At 60.6% G+C, this 19,421-nt stretch overlaps 1 protein-coding gene across 1 annotated transcript; it reads right to left on the reverse strand.

The window, feature by feature from the left end:
- Nucleotides 1-3,331: 3,331 nt before the first annotated feature.
- COL9A2 (collagen type IX alpha 2 chain) lies at nucleotides 3,332-17,594 on the reverse strand. The gene is made up of 32 exons (XM_049820295.1): nucleotides 17,388-17,594; nucleotides 15,405-15,479; nucleotides 14,472-14,507; nucleotides 14,315-14,377; nucleotides 12,893-12,946; nucleotides 12,585-12,620; nucleotides 12,339-12,362; nucleotides 12,139-12,192; nucleotides 11,752-11,805; nucleotides 11,496-11,543; nucleotides 11,142-11,198; nucleotides 10,562-10,615; nucleotides 10,194-10,247; nucleotides 9,405-9,458; nucleotides 9,144-9,197; nucleotides 9,001-9,054; nucleotides 8,753-8,806; nucleotides 8,476-8,529; nucleotides 8,141-8,194; nucleotides 7,963-8,007; nucleotides 7,741-7,794; nucleotides 7,316-7,369; nucleotides 7,184-7,237; nucleotides 6,473-6,544; nucleotides 6,341-6,376; nucleotides 6,054-6,098; nucleotides 5,892-5,924; nucleotides 5,444-5,590; nucleotides 4,793-4,847; nucleotides 4,524-4,712; nucleotides 4,279-4,356; nucleotides 3,332-3,940 (listed from the first exon to the last, which is right to left on the reverse strand). The coding sequence occupies exons 1-32, from the start codon at nucleotides 17,562-17,564 to the stop codon at nucleotides 3,735-3,737; spliced, it is 2,178 nt and encodes a 725-aa protein (XP_049676252.1). The 5' UTR covers nucleotides 17,565-17,594; the 3' UTR covers nucleotides 3,332-3,734.
- Between the last annotated feature and the right edge of the window lie 1,827 nt (nucleotides 17,595-19,421).

Genomic DNA, 19,421 nt, shown 5'->3' on the forward strand with positions numbered 1-19,421 from the left:
GACTGCCCTGAGCCGCGCAGGTGGGTTTCTCTTCTCCCGGCAGCGTGCGTGGGAAGAGTCTCTGCTCCGCAGGGATGGAAGGGAGCCGTCGCTGCCTCCTGCCAGGACCGTGCTGGAGCACTAATAGCACATTCAGCTGCAGCAATGGTGCACGTGGCCTCAGAGTGGAACAAGTGGTGCTTGTCCAAATGCAAACTGCAGCCAGCACCGCCGGCCTCATCAGCCTTGAATGGCAGTAATCAGAGGCCCCCTAATTACTCCAGGCTACAGAAATCGGATTTCCTTTTTTTTTTTCCCCATGGCTTTCAAGGGAGAGGAGAAGAGAATGAAAGCTGTGACTCTTGCAGGAGGTCTCAGCAGGCCCGCTGGGGCAATTGGTGTGACCCCGAAAGGATCTGCCTTGATTTCCTTTCATTTCTTCCCTTTTGTCTTTCACATCACATGAAAGCCATGTGATGATGCTTGACACCATACCTTCATGTTTCTGGAGCCTTTGTAGCTGCAGGGACAAGCGTGGGAGCAGGTTCTTAAACCCCTTGAAATAATTTTAAAAGATTCCACGTATTTTTGCTTTGAAAATAAGCATTGACTGGTCATGGCCCGGTCCCTGATGTTTGAACGACTGGGGACAGTGAATAGATTGGGCTGCTCTCAGCTGCTGTGTGTCACGGGAGCTGCATAGCCCAAAAGCCCCAAGGCCCTTTGCCTGTGACAGATGGGACAAGGCGAGGTGACAAGGACCTGGGCTGGCTCCCCGCAGCCCCATCCGCGGGAGAATCCACCATGTCAAATTCAGGCACGAAGCAGGTGGGAGAGAAAAGAGCAAGAGCTCCAGACAGCTGCTTCTGTGGCACTTCAATTAAAGCCTGATCTTCTTAATCTTCCCAGACACCGGCCTTGCCAGCCTCTGCCTTGTGAGGCTGCAGAGCGCGGCTGCAGCTCTTGCCTGCCCTGCAGCATCTCCTGGGCTGCGGCTGGGGAGCACGGTTCCCCGCTGAAGGTCAAAGCTGCCTTTTGCTCAGCCGCCACCGCAATTAGCACCTCTTGGGAGGCCGTGTGTGGCTTCCGAGCAGCGGCATGGTCAGCAAGAGCAGACTTGCTCCATCCCATCCTTGCCCTGCCTGGGGATGTGCACGCTTGGGTGCAAGAGCGAGGAGCCCCTGGGCTTCTTCTGATGAAGGCTGCGTCCTCCTCAGTGGCCCAGGACCCTCCAGCAGCCCCTGGTCCTTCCCTGGGAGGAAGGTGGTGGGTTTTTTTTTTTTCCCTGGTGAGGTCCTTTCCCTGCCCCAGGACCACAGCTCAGCTCTCCTTGTACTGACATCCCTGCGGCAAACCTCTGCACCCCCCTCCAGGTTCCCGTGTTCCAGCACTGCCATGTTCATCCCGGAGGTGGGAAGGGGGCCGAGTGAAGGGGGTTCACCCTTTTCCACCTCAAAACAAAGGGGGTTCACCCTTTTCCACCCCAAAACAAAGGGGGTTCACCCTTTACCCCCCCCCCCCAAAGTGGAGAGCGCAGCCCTGTGCCTGGGGGAGAAGCCTGCAGCCAGCCCCTGCCAGGGATAAAAACTGGTTTTAGTGGCCATAGCCCAAGCGAGGGCTCCTTGGGAGAGAGGGATTCAGCGGGCAGGCAGCTCCCTCTCGTGGGGGAAGAAAAAAAAAGAGAGGGAAAAAAAAAAAGCAAAAAAAAAAAAGGCTATGCTTTGGGCTGTGCAGCCGGGATGCGGTCCCAGATGTGCTGCACAGCTGGAACCCGGAGCAAACCCAGGCTCGGGCTGTCCCCGAAGGGGTTTGATAACTTGAATTCCTCCCTGAGAAGAATTAGGATGAATCTCCCCATTTGTCCAGAAATGGAGACAAGTGTTCGACAAGGCTATTTCTTCACCTCTCCTAATAATGATTTGTTATTATTTGGGGCAGAGATTGGATGCTTTCCAGCTGTTTCATTTCCACAGATACTTGGGTTTCAATCTCTCCTGTCTCTGTAATGGCATCCAATCTGCTATTTATTGGATGAATATTTATGAGGGCTCTGATGAAGAGGCAGATTCGGAGCACGTTTACGACTCATTGGAAACAACCAGAGTCTGGCCCCTAATTAATATGCAGCCTTCTTAATTCCTTGATTAAATTCTAACTTGCAAATAAAACATTTGCAATTCACTTCCAAATTATTTTTTTTTTAAATAAAAGACAGTCCCCTTAAAGTTAGCTGATTGCACATTAAGTGACAAGGCAGGGGTTGGCAAAGGGCACAGAAAAGGTAATTTGAATGGAGAATGTGTATAGGACGCTTCTGAAGAGTCTGGGCACAGGAGGACTAGATAAGGATCCATATGATAAAACACTCTGCTACGCAGCAAGGTGCATACGGGGAGGGAAGAGTACACGGTCCTGGGTCTGCCTGGGCTTGGATCTGGTCCTGGCCAGGATTAGCCCCTTCCTGCTGAAGCGTGCCCGAATGGGGCTGAGCCCCATTTTTGGCTGTGTTTTGCCAGCGGTCCCCGGGTCAGTGGCAGTGATGCTCTGTGCCGCAGGAGGGACCCAGCCAGCCTTTCCCACCGCCGCTCCCTGGGATTTGTTACCCTGCCAAGCTGAACATGCTTTGCTAATAAACAAAAATTGATTTTTATTTATCTTACAAAGCGAAGCCCCATTGCTCCCGCCGCACAGCTTTAATCCTTTCTGCTGTCGATGGCAATAATGAGAAAGACACCTGCGGATCCTGTTAGAGCCGCAGGCCTCCTTTTTAACTATTAAAAGATCAATACCCTTTGCAGCGCTGCTAATAGTTTTCTGGCCCACTTGATTGCGAGGGGACTTGGGTTGACTTGGCCTTAGTTGAAGGTGCCCGATGCAGTTCTGGCAAATTTGCTCAGTTTCCGACTCAGAGGGCTCAGGGGTGGCAAATTCCTCTGCAGGTTTGCAGTAGTGCAAGAGGGGAAAAAAGAAAGAACTTTTGCTTAAGAAACTTATTGAGAGGCTGAAATTGTCCCCAAGGATGGGAATGAGCAATTGAGACACCCAGTAAGAGGCCTGAAACAACAGAAAAACTAACTTCAGCTCTCAAACAATAAGCCCCCATCAGCGTAGTCCTCATTTGATTCAAAGAAATCAACACATCATTTCAGTTCATTAACAATCCATCTCATTTTTATTGTCCATTTTTTAAAAAGTTGGTGGTTTTCTATTCATAGTTATAAAATAATCCTATTTTACAAAGATTTACAGCTCTGTGAGTGCCCAGCAATGAACAAGGCTGGATCTGGCAAGTCTCTTAAATAATCAAACCACAAGTTTGTTGTTTCGGGGTTTTTTTCAAAAAAAAAAAAAGAAAAAAAAAAAAAAGGGACAAAAAGGAAATTGGCAATGAGCCAATTCAGCACCAAGCAGGACATGACAGAGTGAGAGGGTTTGTATAAAAGACAATTTATTTCTTTGGGAAGGGGCACAGGGAGCAGAGGGGGCAGGTAATGAACCTCAGTAACGAGGACAGGACTCGGGGCGACGTCTCTTTATTCTTCACCATCCCCCAAGCTGTGGGAGAGGGGTGATACCTACACCAAATTAAATTCCCAAGGCTGCGTTTCCCCTCCAGCGGCTGCTCCAAGCCCAGCGCCCTCCCGCAGCCGGGACGGGCAGAGGTCGCTCCCTACGGATTTGCAGTTTTCTGGTCTCTTTGCTACCAGCCCTGGCCTGGGTTTGCCGGCCAGGTCTGCCGCGGTGCCGGTGCCTTCTCAGTAGACGGGTCCCTTGACGGCTCCCGGCTCCGTCAAGCGTGCGGCGGCGTACGCCGATGCTCCCAGGCAGGCGGCCGGTTCGCAAAATCCCGGCAGGCCAGCGGGACCGGGCAAACCCGGCCGGCCAGCCTCTCCCGGGGAGCCCGGCAAGCCCCGTTCTCCAGCCTTGCCGTCGAGTGCGTGGCCGGGGATGCCGGGGAGACCTGTAACGGGAGCGTGCGTGCTGCGTTTGCGGGTGCTGAGCAGGGGTTGGGGTGTGGGAAACGCTGCTGGTGAGGATGGGGATGCGTTAGCAGAGCAGCCTGGCAAGTGAGAGATACCGAGGGGCCAGGAAAGCGGCTGGCAGAGCCGTGGGCAGCGAGGCGGCTACAGGTCGGAGATTTGCGGGATGAACCCAGGCGGGTTTGCAGGGATGAACCAGAAGGTCCCGAGCCAGTGCCGGGCTCGTCATCGCACCGGCAAGGGGCACGGGGGCTGCTGCTGCCCAGTGAGGACCCACCGCTGCCTGCCCTGGTTGTGCTGGGGGGGGAAAGGGGCTCACCTGGGATCCCCGGGGGACCCGGCATGCCCGGGTGGCCGCGTCCAGCTTCTCCCCGTTCACCCTTCTCGCCTCGCTTCCCTGCAGGGAAAGAAACAGGGAGGGAAGGACTCGCCGGAGCCACAGCGGGAAACACGGACCCTGCGCGGGGACGGAGGTGGGGGGACAAGTGTGGCAGGAGGAGGCAGGATCAGCCCCGAGGAGGATTTTTGCCCGGCACGGTGCGGCTATGGCCACCCACCACCTACCTTTAGGTCCTACGTTGCCAATCTGCCCAGCAGCACCCAAGATGCCGGGGACGCCTCGAGGTCCCATGGGTCCATGAGGACCTTGCTCACCGGGTGGTCCAGGGGGACCGGGGGGTCCGGGGGGTCCCATGGCACCCACTCCACCCAGGGCAGCTCTCTTGGCACTGACCGCCACCTCTGCCAGCTGCTCTGTAGGGCAGAGAAAGGCCGGTGTGGGATGGGACGCGGTGGCAGCCGGCCGGCCGGCGGTGCCCTGCTCGGCCCCTCACCTTGCAGCATCTTCAGGACCACGTCAACGATGTGCTGGTCCCCAGCATCCCGGCCCTGCCAGCGGGGAGAAGAGGGACACACCGTAAAGGGAGATTGTTCCTTCTGTCCCCATCTGCACCCACAGAGCCGGTCCCATCCTGACCCCCCAGTCCAGAGCACCTCCCTGCACCCCGTGCTGCCTTCCCACCCTTCTTTGTTTTCCATTTGGTCCCAGTACAAGTGCTCCAGCCTCGGTTCACGCCGTGCCCGGCCACACTGTAACCTCCTCACGGTGTTAATTTTCTGCAGCGGCATTTTTCAAGCATAAAACAAGGCTCATATGGAAAAATTCTGTCCCCTGGGCAGGCTGCAAAGGCACACATTGGAGGTAAGCCTGCTACTGGTGCTATATACGGTGACGCATACAGAGTTCCTCTTTTCTAGAAAGGTGGGATCCCAGCTCAGCCCTCCCGGAGAGCTCATGGGGAGCACCGGCAGCTCCCGAGCCAAACAGCAGCCATTTCCCAGATGAATCGATTGGTAAGAAAACATCGGAGGCAATTCACCTGCAGAGCTGAACAAGCTGGCGGCGGCGGCAGCAGCAGCCCCCAGGTCACCACCTACGGGGCGCAGGAGGCGAGATGGGGATGTGGGGTGCTGGGGGTACTCACCGCTATGCCCCGCTGGCCGGGCATCCCTGGCACGCCGCGCTCCCCGACGAGTCCTCGTGGGCCGGGGGGTCCCGGGTATCCTCGCGGGCCGGGTGAGCCTGCGTCCCCCGAGGGGCCGGGGAAGCCGAGCTCACCCTGGATGCCTTGCTGCAGTGGGGATGGAGAGCGGTATCAGGAGCGGGGGAGCACAGGGGCTGCGCCCCGAGACCCCCGAGGACTTCCAGTACCAATTGCTGCGGCCAGGGTCTGAACCCCGAAGGGGGTCTGAACACCATCACTGAAGCCCATCTCCAGTGAAAATACTTTCTCAGTCCACCACCGTGCAGCACGCACCAGCTCCGAGCGTCGCTGCCTTCGTCAGGAGGATCGCCTCGGGCTGAGGGTCCCGCAGAACCACCCGGCATGAAGGTGCGGGGCGTCCCTCGCTCCCAAGCCCCCAGTCACTCACCTGTCCCTTCGGCCCCGGCTCTCCTGATTCACCCTGGGAACAGAGGACACAAGAAGTGCAATGGGGAAACAGCACGAATTTGGAGCTGCAGCTGGGGGGAGGCACACGTACCCCTTCCCCAGGGACCCATATCCACCCCAAGAACCGTCGGCAGGGACCCACCTTCTCTCCCTTCAGCCCTGCGAGGCCGTGAACACCGGGGTCTCCCTAGATGAAAGGCAACGAGAAACGTGAACCTTCACCGCCAGCACCCACCTCCTCCGCAGCCACGTTAACCCTCCTTTCCACCCGCTACGCTCGACCGGGATGCCAGGGATATTAATGGAGAAAGCGCCTGGTGCCAGTGGGTGTCAGCCCCTCCCCAAAAGGTGGGTGTCAGCCCTGTTAAACGCAGGTGTCAGCAATTCCCCACCGATCCCCCAGCACGGGCAGGAGGGTGATGTACTCACAGTACCGCCTTTGGGGCCAGTTTTCCCTGGGGAGCCCTGGAGAAAGGAGATGAGGGGGATCAGCCCAGCTCAGTGCAGCTTCCCTGAGCTGGACCCCAGAGCAGCCTGTCCCCAGCAGCCAGGAGCAGTCACCTTGTCTCCTTTGACTCCTGGCAAGCCTTGGGGTCCTGGGATCCCCGGTGGACCCTGCTCGCCCTTTGGCCCCTGAAAAACAAGGTAAACCAGGAAAAATAGAAGAATGAGTGAGAAGAGGTGGTGGGAAGACCTCCCTCCCCCATCAGAGCATCCTCCGAAGGCAATGAGATGCGTGGGCAGCTTCCCATCCCCTCCAGTGGCACAGGCTGCCCCACAGCATCCCAACCTGCCCTAAATCCAGCCTCTGGTGGGAGGGACAGGGCAGAAAACGATGGAGAAGCCTCCCCTCCAGCCACATGGAGAGTAGGGGGCTCTGCCAGGGATGGGCCCCCATTCCCTAGGAAGCCAGAGGGACAAAGGTCACTTTTTGGCCATTTTTCCACCCTGGGAAAGCCTCCAAGAGGGGCTGGGCAGCCTCCTCGCTCTCGCTGGGCTGGGAGGAAATTCCTTTCCCGGCTGGGGCTGCAAACCCAGCGTGGCCCTGGGACCACTAATCCCCACGCTATTCGCCCCATCGGCTAATCCCTCACCCCGACAGCCAGGCACAGCGGGACGGGACGCGTGATGGACCCCGGCCGCGATCAAAGCGAGAGGTCTGTACCCCGCTGCCCCTCTCTCTCCTCCCCAGCCGCACACCCGGGGCTGAGCATCCCCGAAGCCGTGCCAAGGCGAAACCCGTTTCCCAGCCCGGCTGTGGGTACAACTCACCGCTTTTCCCTGCTCGCCGGCTGGACCCACGAGGCCACGCTCGCCCCGGTCACCCTGCGGAGACCCGGGAAGAGAGGAGAGTCAGGGGCAGCTCCCAGCATGGCCGTAAACCCTACGGTGCCCCAAACTCACCTTCATCCCAGGGACGCCCTGTGGTCCCTGCTCACCCCGAGGTCCAGGCTCACCCTAAGAGGGGGAAAAAAAAAAACAAACCAACAAAAAAACCCAGACCAGTCGCTTCTCTTGCATTCGTATGCCATCATCTGCCTTTCAAGGGATGTGTGGCCTTGTCCTTGTCCCCTGCAGCCACACGAAGGGCTGCCACTGCACCGGGTGGCCAAGGAGGTGCTGGATGCAGGGCTGGAGAAGTGGCCCCAGAGGCTTCCCTGCGAGGAAGCTGCTGCAGGGGCAGAGGGAAGAGGAGGGCTGGGGGGGGCATAAAATGCCCAACTTTGATTTCTGTTTGACAGCAAACAGGGGGAAAAAGAGCAAGAGAGAGCGAGCGAGCAACCCCCAGGCTGTGCCCAGGAGGAACATGGTGAAGTCTCGGTACTTACGATCTGCCCCGGGGCACCGGTGACACCGGGCTGGCCCCGAGCACCCACTTCACCCTGCAAACGGGAGACAGAGACGGTTCAGGGACAGCGAGGACAGGGGAGGAGATGGCTGCGGGCTCAGGGATGGAGCGTGGAGGCTGCTGCAGCACCGGGTAAGGTGAGCGGGGCCGCAGGGTGGATGCGCAGAGGGGGTTACTCCATCCTCGGCTGTCCCAGACCCACCTTATCTCCTGGGCCACCTTTACTTCCCGGCTGGCCGGGCAAACCCTGTGGAAACAAAGCCGGGATCAAACCTTGTGCATAGGGCTGGAGGCAGCATCCTTGCTCGGGGATGGGGATGCCATCCCACGGGTAACAGGGTACCTGCCCAGGCATGGGACTCCCACGGTCTCATACTTACCGCTTGTCCCCGGTGTCCCGGCGTTCCTGGGCGGCCAGCCTGTCCCACGCTGCCCTGCGAGGGACAGAGAGGACGTTACGCGTGGCAGAGAAAGGTGCAGAAAGGAGGTGTCCACGGGTGGGACGAGGGACTCCTGGCCAAAGGGGGACGCTGCCCTTGACCCCGTGAGGACAGCCACACTCCACAGGTCAGGAGATGCCACGTCAAGGGCTGAGACCTTATGCCACTTGCCATTCCCATTACTTCCAGCAAGCACTGGTACGAGGAACAGCGTGTGTCCGTTCCCCGTCGCCGGCACAAGCAACACCCGGCAGCCCCTGCCCGCAGCAGCTCACCTTCACGCCTGGGATACCCGGGGTGCCGTCTTTGCCATCGATGCCCGGGAGACCCTGCAAAAGGGGGAAGAGTCGCTCTGACACCTCCGAGAGGTGAGGCAAAAGGCTCGTGGTGGGGGCAAAAAAAAGGCTGGGAAGGGAAAGGAAAGCTCCAGCCCTGAGCCAGGCTGCAAGGGTGCAGGATGGTCCTGAGCAGGACAGAGAGGAACAGAGAGATCTTCTCCTTGCAAGGGGCTCAGCCTTAGATGTGGGCACGGGTGCCGCTGGCTGTACTTACATTCTCCCCTTTGGGGCCGATGTCTCCTTGGGGACCTCGGATGCCACGGCCACCCTAGAGCAGGAGAGAGCACGTGTTGTTTCAGCCGCCCTCTTGGTGCAGGGGATGGAGCTGGGAGAGGGAGGAGATGCCCATCGAGGCACCCCGGGCAGAGCCCCTGTCTGTGCCGGGGAGCGGGGCCAAGCTGGGGAAAAGGGGGCATTGGCATCGCATGGGGCACGGGGTCCCCGATGGGGCAGGTTACCTACCAGATCTCCCTTCTCACCGGGGTCCCCAGGTGGTCCCTTGGGGCCTTCCCTGCCCTGGAAGGGAGAAAGATGGGGGCTGAGCAGTGAAGTGTGGGGTCACCCGCCTGCCCTGCAGCCCCCTGGGGATGAGGGAGGGCACTCACCGGCTGCCCGGCCGCTCCGATGGTCCCGACCATCCCCTTGTAACCAGCAGGACCCTGCAAAGAGAGCATGGCGGGGAGTCAATTCCTCCCATCCCAACCTCAGCCCCCGGCCAGGTCCGACCCCACTAGGAAAAGGCAGCATCCAGCTCCCCGAGATGGCCAAACAGCCACGGAAGGGATGCTCCTGGGAATTGGGAACCATCGCCATGGGAGCTGGTCCCCCTGACCCCGGAGCAGCTCCTGCATCCCACCGGCGCTTACCGTCTCGCCCTTGGGTCCTGCCATCCCGGGATAACCCCTCAGGCCCTGCGGTCCCTGCAGGGAAGGAAACAACACCCGGCTTAGTTGGAAACAGTCCCCAGGAGCAGCCCAGGGGGAAGCCGCAATTAAAGCAAAAGCCGGTACTGGAAATCAGCCGGTTTTGCCAAATGCGAGGTATTTCAGTCCCGCCGCTCGCCCCTAATTCCGCAGCCCCCCACTGGGTGCCTTTCCAGCTGTCAGTTCAATAACAGCAACGGGCCCAAACTGGTGCTGCTTGCCCTGCCAAAGCTCTTGGCTTCAAAGCCATTTTGCCCTTTCCCAGAGCGAAGGGCTCAGCCCGTTAATTGCTTTTCATCTTCAAAGTGCTCAGCAAGCTCAAATAGCTTTAATTCCGCCCCCCCCCCCCCCCTGTTTAGTCCCCGCAGTGAGCTGGATCCTGCACCCCCCATTCAGGTGGGGTAAGGGGGACTCAGTGTACAGGAGCAATTTGTCCCTGGCCGGTGAATTATCCACATTAACGTGTGCTAACGACCAAGGTGCCTGAGGCAGCGCTGACCACGCAGGTATCCATCGGGGTGCGGCTTTGTCACCCTCCTGGCACCAGCTCCATGGCTGGGAAGAGGGAGATGGATGGGACAACGGCTTCACTCCGGTGCCAGCGGTGTGTCCCTGGGAGCAGGGACACCCTGGTGTCACGTCCCCAGTGTCTGGGGCCAAGCGTGAACCAGCCATCCCCAGCCCCTGGGGTACCCGGGAGGGCAGAGCAGCAAAGAGAAATCAATATATTACCGGAGGGCCTGGGACACCTTGTTCTCCGGAGACGCCAACGTCACCCTTGGGTCCCTGGGGAGGGATGGAGAGGAGCGAGGTGAGTGTTGGGGTGGAGGGGGGGTACAAACTGCCCTGGGGACCTGAGACCCCCTCACCTGGGACCCGGCAGGGGATGGGGTCAGACCCCACTCCAGGGAGCCACCATGGGAAGACCACCCTGTCTGCCCTCCATTTCCCAGCCCCGGATCTCCCTCCTCCCTGTCCCACCTCTTTCCTTCCTTCCCCCTTTCTCTCTCCAGAGCCCCCCGCCCTCCGGTCCAGCCCCAGCTCCCCCAGAGTCAGGCATGCCTGGATCCTGGTGGGAAGCTGCCGGAGAGGTCGCTCACCTGCCTGCCCTGCCTGCCGGGCTCCCCGAGGGCACCGGGACGGCCTCTGTGTCCCTAAGGGCGAAGAGGACAACCGTGAGCATCCCTGGGCAGAGCAGCAGGGTCGAGGCAGCATCCTCACAGCTGCATCACCCGGAGAGACCCTGCCCGTGACGCCCCACTCCGGGGTGCCCACTGGTGACGTGGTGAGGTTCAGCATCCCACCGGTGACGTGGCGGGGCTCAGTATCCCACTGGTGACATGGTGGGGCTCAGCATACCGCAGGCACGAGGGCGTGCGGTGGGGATGCTCCCAGGGTTTAACCCTCCAGGTTTTATAGCGCAGGGAGCCGGGCAGCGGCACGGCTGGGGCTTCGGCATGGGGTCTTGCCCCCTAGGAAGGAGCTCGGAAGCCACGGGGGGGGGGCATCTCCCATAGCACCTTTGCCCCCAGGGCGCTCTGTGCATGTGTGTCCTCGTGCTCCCGGGGCAGCAGAGCAGTTCTCCAGCTCCTTGTGCCTCCAGACCAGGGAATGCTCGTCCGCTCAGGAGGAGCATGCTGGAGGTGACGGTCCCTGTTCACTCCCGGGCAGCTCCCTTACCTTCAGTCCCTGCAGTCCTTGGGGGCCCTTGGGACCTGGCGGGCAGCTGGTCGGGCACTGGTGGGGAAGAAGCAGCACAGGTTGAGTTGGGAAAGGACCCAAAGGCTGCCGAGAAGCCGTGCTGGGAAGGACGGGCTCCCACGCCACGTGGTCAAGCCAGGCTGTGCGGTGATGCAGGGGACCCACCGCTCGCAGCGTGGTTTTGGCTGGGGACCCTGCTCCTCCCCACTCTGATGACCCCCAGTTACCCAATTACACTGGTGGGTGTATTTCAGGCCGGGGCAGCACCCGCTCTTCCAGCGGCCGTGACCCTGCAAAGGTCTGCTGAAGGGACAAGGTAATGGCAGCTCTCACCAAGAAATCGGCGCTGCCTTCCAGTCCTTGGATGTGTCCTGGAGGGCCCTGGAGGGAAGGAGACCGTCAGCATCCACGGTTTAATATCAGCACTGGTTTACAGGAGGGGTGAATGTTACACCTGGGAGGGAGGGGAGCAAGACACGGCCCGGGAAGTGTGTGCCAGTGCCCGAGTCCCGGCTCCAAACCCTGGGCTGAGCCTGGGTGGAAGCGTCTCCCTCCTGCAGAAAATACTGGTAACGGGGGAGATACTCACGGGTTTCCCTGGAGGGCCTGGGGGACCCCGTGGGCCGTCGGGTCCAGGGTCACCCTAAGAAAGAAAAACCCCAGGAAAGGAGATTGAGGGGTGGAGAGGTGGCAGGTACTGCTGGAGCCAGCGTGGAGATGGGTGACGAAGCGCCAGAGACCCAGGCTGTCACAGTGGGAAATGGGGCATCCCTCGGCCGTGAGCTGGGAGGGGATGGATGGCACCAGGGGACCTGGCTGCAGTCACAGAGTCTGTCACCACTCCATTCCCACCGCAGGACCCCACTCTCCCATGTTAGGGGCTTGTCCCTGTTTACCCCAGGACCCCCAAAGTGCAGAGAAGCAGATGCTGGGGTAAGGAGGGGAGGTTTTCCCATGCCCCCTGGTGACCCCTCACCTTGGGTCCCAGCACTCCGATCTCTCCAGGAAGCCCGACCTGGCCTGGAAGCCCCTTAAGGAGAAGTGAGACATTCACCGAGTGAGAGAGGTTGAGCCCCGAGACCCCCCCTTTGGGGGTGCTGAGATTTCAGCTCTTCCAGCGCAACCCCGAGCGGGGTCCCTGGCTGCCCGCCCCAGCCCCACAAGCGTGGCACTTACGGGTGGTCCTGGCAGCGAAGGACCCTGCAAGAAGAAAGACACAGTTGGTCCAAATTCTCCAACCCCCGCAAAAACCACCAGCAACCCTGCTCTGAGCAGATTGATGCCCACGCTGCCACCGAGGACGCGGCTGGGGGGACTGGGGCCGGATCCCCGCTCCACTCCCACCCTGCTCGTGGGTGCTCAGGGAGTGGGTGCTGGAGCCGGGAGTGGGTGCATCACCCCATGAGAGAGGCAGATACTCACGGGGAGCCCTGGTGGCCCTGGGAGTCCAGGCTGGCCCTGCCGGGATAGAAGGGGAGAGTCAGGAGCTGAAACAGGAGGGTCTGGCCCTCCCAAATCCTCCTCCGCTGCTGTGTCAGCTGCAGAAATTCATCCCCCCATGGGCCCAACCTCAGTGCCCCATCGTTGCCAAATACTCCATCACCCAATTCCTCCATCAGTGCAACCCCTCCATGGCGATGGGGCTGGTCCCAGTCTGGCCAGTCCCCGCTGGCTCCAGGAGGGGAAGGTGGGAGCCCAGAGGATCTGCCCTGGAGCAGCCCCTCACTCACTTTAAGTCCTGGCCCACCAATGGGTCCTGGCTCCCCTTTCGCTCCCGTCAGGCCCTGCAAGAGGAGAGACGGCAGGAGGTTATTGCCAGCCCTTCTGCTCTCCAGCCAGACGTTTTTGCTGGGGCTCTTTCTATCATGAGGGGTCGAGAGTTATTAGTAGGGAATTTGTGCTCGTCACCGCTGTGCACATCACGCAGCAAACCTGGAGATGCAGCTGGTACCCAGACCCAAGCCGCGATGGCACAGAGAACCTCCCAGCGATGCTCCACGGCCCCCGTGAGCTACCCTGCTCCGAGACCCCATGCCGGGGCTCAACTGGGACCCTCGTGCTGCCGGGCACATCCAGAACGGCTGCTCCAGTCCCGGCAGAGGCACACGGGGAGCTCAGCCCGTCCGTGATCCCGGTTTATATCAACTCCGAGTCACTCCCGGGCTCCCCTGTCCCCCACTCCAGCGCAGGTGCCGGGGTTTGGATCCCCGCAGGTGATGGCTTGAGCTTCACCCACGGGCTAATTCCCGCACGCTGCCGGGGACGGCGCGGGTGGAGAGCCCCTCGCTCAGCCCGGCTCTGCTCAGCATCCGTATTCAAAGGAGCCGAACTCCTTTGCAGGCAGATTAGCCTGCTTGAATAATGCATGCTTATAATGACAGTTATTATTCTATTCATTTCTTGTTGAAGGATAACTAAAGCCTCAAAGATTTATGAAGTGCTGTCCAGAGACACAGGAGGACCCTGAAGTTTGGGTTTCCTTCTGATGAGCGAGTAAATGGCTGGTGCTTGCCGGCGCTTATCCGTGCAGCGCTGTACTGGGGATGGGGGGCAGGCACCCAACCCAAACCTTCCTGGGCACCCATCACGCACCCTTACGTACCCTGGCCGGGGTAGCATGGGGCTGGGAGCCAGCCCATCATCGCTGCATCAAGGCAGGGCAAGGAGGCAACTCCGTCCCCTTTCTGCCCCCCACCTCTGCCCCTGGCTGTGCTTTCTGTTGGGAGGGGGACAGTCACCAATGCCACCTACGTGGGTGCCATGGGGGTGGCTCTGGGGGGGGGTTGTGCACGGGATTGCTCCGGATTTATTGCGGAGGAAACGAGAGCTGAACCAGGGCTCAGGACAGCAGCTGCAGTAAAGGACAAGGAAAAGCCTTTTCATGTTCAGGGGTGTCAGTGCCGCGCTGTGGTTTTCCTGGCACAGCTCTTGCCAGCGTGGGATGGAGGGGGACACACTTTTGGAGCCCGGGCAGTGGGAGGGGGTGGCAGCAGCCCTGCCTGTGGTTCAAAAGGTGCTTTCAGGTCCCGCACGAAGGGATTTTTGGCACTTTCTTATGTGTGACAGAAAAGGAGCTTCTGGTAAGAGGAGTTTGCTGAGACCCTGCTGTGGCCAGGAACACTGTGGGGGGGGGACAGGGGGTCAGTACTCACGTCGATGCCCGGCTTCCCTGGGGGCCCATCTGGACCAGGGTCTCCAGGCTCACCCTTGGCACCCTTTAAAAGAGAAAAGGCATGGGAGCAGATTGAAAAGAGCTCCTCCAGAAGGGACAAGACCTTCGGCGAGCTGCGAGGAGGCATGGGTACTCACCGGGGACCCGGGGGCTCCGGCAGATCCTTTGTCACCCTGGGGAAAGGAAAGAAGGTTGTAAAAAGGGGGTCTGTCACCCCATGGAGCCAGGCCTGGCAGCACAGGGGGGCTCAGCACCCATGTCTCCCATCCATCTCCCCAAGCTGGACCAAGATGTTGGATTCCCCAACACGGCAGCCAGGTCAGGATGGGGCCGGCGTTGAGAAGACAAGGCTGCGCTGGGGTTGTGGGAGGGCTGCGGCTGTTCTGGGTATAAATAGCACTAAAATAACACCCTGGGGCAAGTCTCGGAGAAAGGGTGCTTTCTGCTGGCTTACAGATCTCCCCTCTGTTCAGGCTCTCGCCCCGCAGCCCCGGGGAGGGTCCGGAGCCACAGCCGCCTGTCACAGCCCTCGGCCACGTCGCTGCTCTGCAGGTACCCGACCTGGGTGTCCTGCTCCCCGCTGGCCCCCCCAGCACCCCCTCCTCGCTGGGCATCTCTGGGCTGATCCCAGCACCCAACCCCTCCGAGCATCCTCTGCTGCTCGGACAGGGGTACCCGAGCACCCTGCACCCAAACCTCCAGACAGGGGTACCCAAGCACCCCACACCCAAACCTCCCTGCCGCTGTGCTCCCCAAAAAGCATTTCAGGCCCCCAGGGTGGTCGGGAGGACACGGGCTGCTGTCCCAGGGAGGTGGATGGAGCTGCGGTGAGGGAGCTGTGCTCCATTATACCATCATTGCTGCCCAGGGCCACCGGCAAAGCCGGGGATGCTTCCATCTGCCCCAGCCCGGAGCGGGGCAATGCGGGAACCGCACGGCATCGGCACCCCCAGCCCTCCGCCGAGCCTCTGCCCCGACACAATATCCCTCTTTGTGCTTCAGGTCCCCTCCCTCCCTCCCTCCCTCCCTCCAGCCTGCACAGGTTCCCGGCCGGAGAGAGCCGTACTCACGTCAATGCCATCCACTCCCGGCACTCCTGGGGGACCAGGGGGACCTCGCGGGCCGGGTTCTCCCGGTGGCCCTCGCTAAGGGGAAAAAGGGTCAGGACCCACATCAGGAAGGAGCAGCCAGAGCCAGAGCCAGACAGCTCACCACCAGTATGTGCTGGGGACCCGTCTCCGGAAAGCTGGGATGGAATCAGCACCCCAAGGCATCAGAGCTCTGCCCTTCCCCACGGGTCCCCCGCTGCCTGGCCTGTGGCCCCCCCAGCAAGGGCATGGATGGAGAAATCCGGGAAATCTCCCCCCACACCGGCACAACCAGCTCCCCAGCCCCTGCCCAGTTTCTACCCCATCACTGCCCATGGGGCTCCTGCCCCGACGGAGCGGGGGTCTCGATGGGGTGATGCGAAGACCCCTCTCGGCTCGGGGTACAAGGCCAGCACCAGGATTTCTAAGAGGACTGGTAGGATTTAGGTGCCTGAAAGCCCCAGTATGAAATGGGGACCCCGAGCCCCTCTGTGAGAGCACTCCTGCCTGCACCGGGCTGGCTCGCTGCCCGCTGCCCGCAGCACCGCTCCACGGCATCGCACAAAAGCACCATTCAGCCGGCGGCGGGGGAGCTCCCCGAGCAGCCTGGCCCCAGCTTTGAGGTTTGCACAGGATTCTGCAGGAACAACTTTGTAAAGAAATCTCTGTTAACCTAACGGGGTGTTTGGGGGGGAAGAGGCTCCGGTCCTGGAGACCGAACCCCTGGTGTTCCTGGAAATGAAAACCAGACGGGCTGGCTGGGGCTGCACGCCTGCGACTCCTCCGTGCTTCCAGGCTTATTTATTTTAAAGTGAAATATATAGGGATGAGAGGTGTTGCTGGTTTGTTCACAGAACTAGGAGAGTCCCAGCTTCACCTTGGAAGCAAATCTCGTGGTCAGTGTGGGAGCGAGCACCCGTCCCTGGGAGGATCCGTGAATGGAACCTTTGTCCTCCCCAAATGATTTCCAAATGGTGCCTTGTTCCAAAAGCTCCTACGTCCCCCTTGCTCCGACCGGAGCCCGCTTCCCTGGCCAGACCCTGCCACCACAAGCCCATGGGCATCCTGGGGGGGGGGGGTCTGTTTTAGGGAGGCAGCTCCCCCCCCCCAGCTCTCTGCAGCAAGGCTGGCTTGTGCCGGCAGGCAGCTCAGGAGCCACATGGGAAAAGTTTTCCGAAATTTTTTCTAAAAATCTGATTTTTTGCAGTTGCAAGGCGGGGAGAGTTTGTCTCTTTTTGGGTGGGATCCCAGGAGGAACACCGCCTGCCCCTCTCACAGCCCTCACCCTGAGGAGCAGAGGGACACACCTTCCCTTCCTCCACTTCTTTCCAACACATTTTCTCCTGTCCCTGGGTGATTCCGGAGAACCCACCAGGATCCCCAGCCCCCAGCACCTCTGCCACTGGTGTGTCCCCCCCCTGCTGCCCCTCGGGGAGCCCCTGCAGAGCCCCAGGACAGCCCTGGGAGGGTCAGAGCCCCCCAGAGCCCTGCTCAGCCCCCCTCAGCCCAGCTCTGCAGCTGGTCCCAGCAAAGCAGAAGCAAATAAGCATTCTCCCAGGTGATGGGAGACAGTCGATCTGGTGGGGAGGGAAACGGTGGAGAGTCCCCCATTGCTGCCCGAGAGGAAAATAAAACTAGTCCCAAACTTCAAAGCGTGCAGCCCAGCCCTGTCCCGCGGGGCGAGAGGCAGCTTTTGCTACGGAGAGGTCCCCGGTGGGTCAGGGCTGTGGGTCCCAGCTGGGGGCTGCTCCCACCCCCCCCACCCCCCCAATGGGGCAATCCTGGGAAAAGCAAGGGAAAAGTGCTGGGAAAAGAAGCAGAAACTCCCAGGGGTGCTCAGCACTGCGAGCGAGCGTCTGCGACGGGGAGGAGGGGGAGATGGAGACCATCCCCTCTCCATCCCCTCTCTGTCCCCCATCCCAGCCCAGCGCAGAAAAAGGCGGGGGGGACCAAGCAGAGACTTACAATCTGAGCCAGGCAGAGGCAGGCGGCTTGGAGCAAGAACCAGAGCTGGAGAAGAGGGGAGCAGCCGGCCATGGCGAGGGCGGCCGGCACCGAGCGGCAGTGGCCTCGTCTCGCCGCGCTCAGGTATGGCAGCAGTCCCGACTGCACAGCCGGACACCCGAGGAGGAGGGGGCTCATTAATATGGAGCAGTGGGATGAAGGCAGGCGGGCAGCCCCGGCCCCCCGCCTCCCCCCCCCCCCGCCTCAGGTGAGCCCGTGGCTATTTTGGGCTGCACGGCGGGACGGTGCCGGAGGATTTGGCACGATGGCGGTGGAGGTTTTGGCACGATGGCGGCGGAGGATTTGGCACGATGGCGGTGGAGGATTTTTGGGGGATGAGCTGGGGGGCTGCTGTTGGAGCTGCATGGCGAGACCCCGGCCAGGATGTCTGCGTGGGCACCCCCAGGAGTGCCAGCGTGTCCCCATCATGATGCCCGTGCCAGTGCCACAGGGCATCGTGCCGCCCCGGGGGCTGGGGCTGCCGTTGCCCCCACATCTTGTGATGGGTCAACACTGGGAGCCGGTTCCTGCCACCCTGGGGAGGGTCCTGGGGGATTTCTGATGTGTCTGACCCAATTTCTGCCCTGAGAGCCCCCTGTGCAGCTCCAGGCAGGGCAGCCACCCCACTGTGGGTCCTGGGGCACCCCCACGAAATGCGCCCATGGCCCCAGTGTGGCACTGGGAGGGGAAGGGGGGCTGTGCCAGGGGATCACCCGGCTGCTCCCCGCAGCCCTGGCAGGGCACGAGGCCTGTGTCTGTGGGGGGACGGATGGCCCACTCATCACCCCCCCCCCCGTGCCCAGCTCCCCCCACCCGGCTCCTGCCTTCGCTGGCAGCCGCCCCCCAAACTCGCCGCCCCCCCAGCCCTGGAGCGGTGCAGCGCTCCCAAGGAACGCGGGGATGATTCATCTTGGCGATTTCTTCCTCCTCCTCACGGAGGGCTCGAAGGCTCCGTGACGAGCCGCTGCAGACTGATTCATCGGTATTGGGGGGGCTCAGTGCCCCCCCAGAGCGGGCAGGCTGCTGCCTGCACCCCAGCGCAGGTCAGGGATGGCAGAGCAGTGGTTTGCATCCTCTCCAGTGGGCACAGGGCCATCCCAGCACATGGACCAGTTGGGACTGGTGGTGTATTGCTCTGGGCTAGTATCTCCTCTCCGGTTCTTTTGCCCTGTGTCCCAGCCCAGCTCGGGGAAGGCCGATGGGATCCTGCCCTTCCCGTTCCTCCGATGGGCAGCAAAAGCTGCTCCGAACCTCGGTGGCGGCAGGGAAGCGCTTCCACCAAAACCTGGTGTTCTGAGACAAAACTCCTTTTGGCTCTAGGCTGAGAGCATCTTGTTTTCAGAGCATCTAAATTTGGATTCTCACCATTCAGGGAGCTGCTGGGATATTTCTGCTTGTGCCCGAGGCAGATGCGTCCCAGCACCGCCAGCAAGCCCAGCACCTTTCTGGGACACGAGTGTCACTTTTGGAAGAATTATGTAATTTCAAGTGTCTCTCAGATTACTACATAGTGACATATTTTTTTCTCCTTTTGATGCCATTGCTCATTTGAGTGCAGCTTGTCATGTATTGCCGTTTCTCACATTCTCCCCCCCAGCACCTCAGCATGGGAATACTGGGGTTTGGATTATGATCTCCATCTTGTTTAAAAGACTCAGTCTTTTTCTCCCCCATTAATTTCACCGTGGGATCCAACTGGAACATTTGCCTTTGACCAGTGGTCCCCGCCACGTTCCTGGGGGTAAGGGTTGCAGGGTCTGCCCCGCTGCCCTTGGGATCCCCCTCACCTCCGCAGAGGAGCTGTGAGAGGATCGGGCCCGCAGTGACCTGGGCAGTGCCGCGTCCCAGACAGCGTGAGAGATGGGGTTAGGAAGAGTTGGGCCCCTCACGCCCCCAGCCCCACGGGTGGCTGCAGGCCAGGGCCCCAGGAGAGCCGTGGGGCAGCCCGGAGCCACGGCCGCCTCCGTGGGGCAGAGATCTGGGGCAGAGCCTGAC

This window comes from Accipiter gentilis, chromosome 17, assembly GCF_929443795.1.
Source record: "Accipiter gentilis chromosome 17, bAccGen1.1, whole genome shotgun sequence".
Classification (NCBI taxonomy): Eukaryota; Metazoa; Chordata; class Aves; order Accipitriformes; family Accipitridae; genus Astur; species Astur gentilis.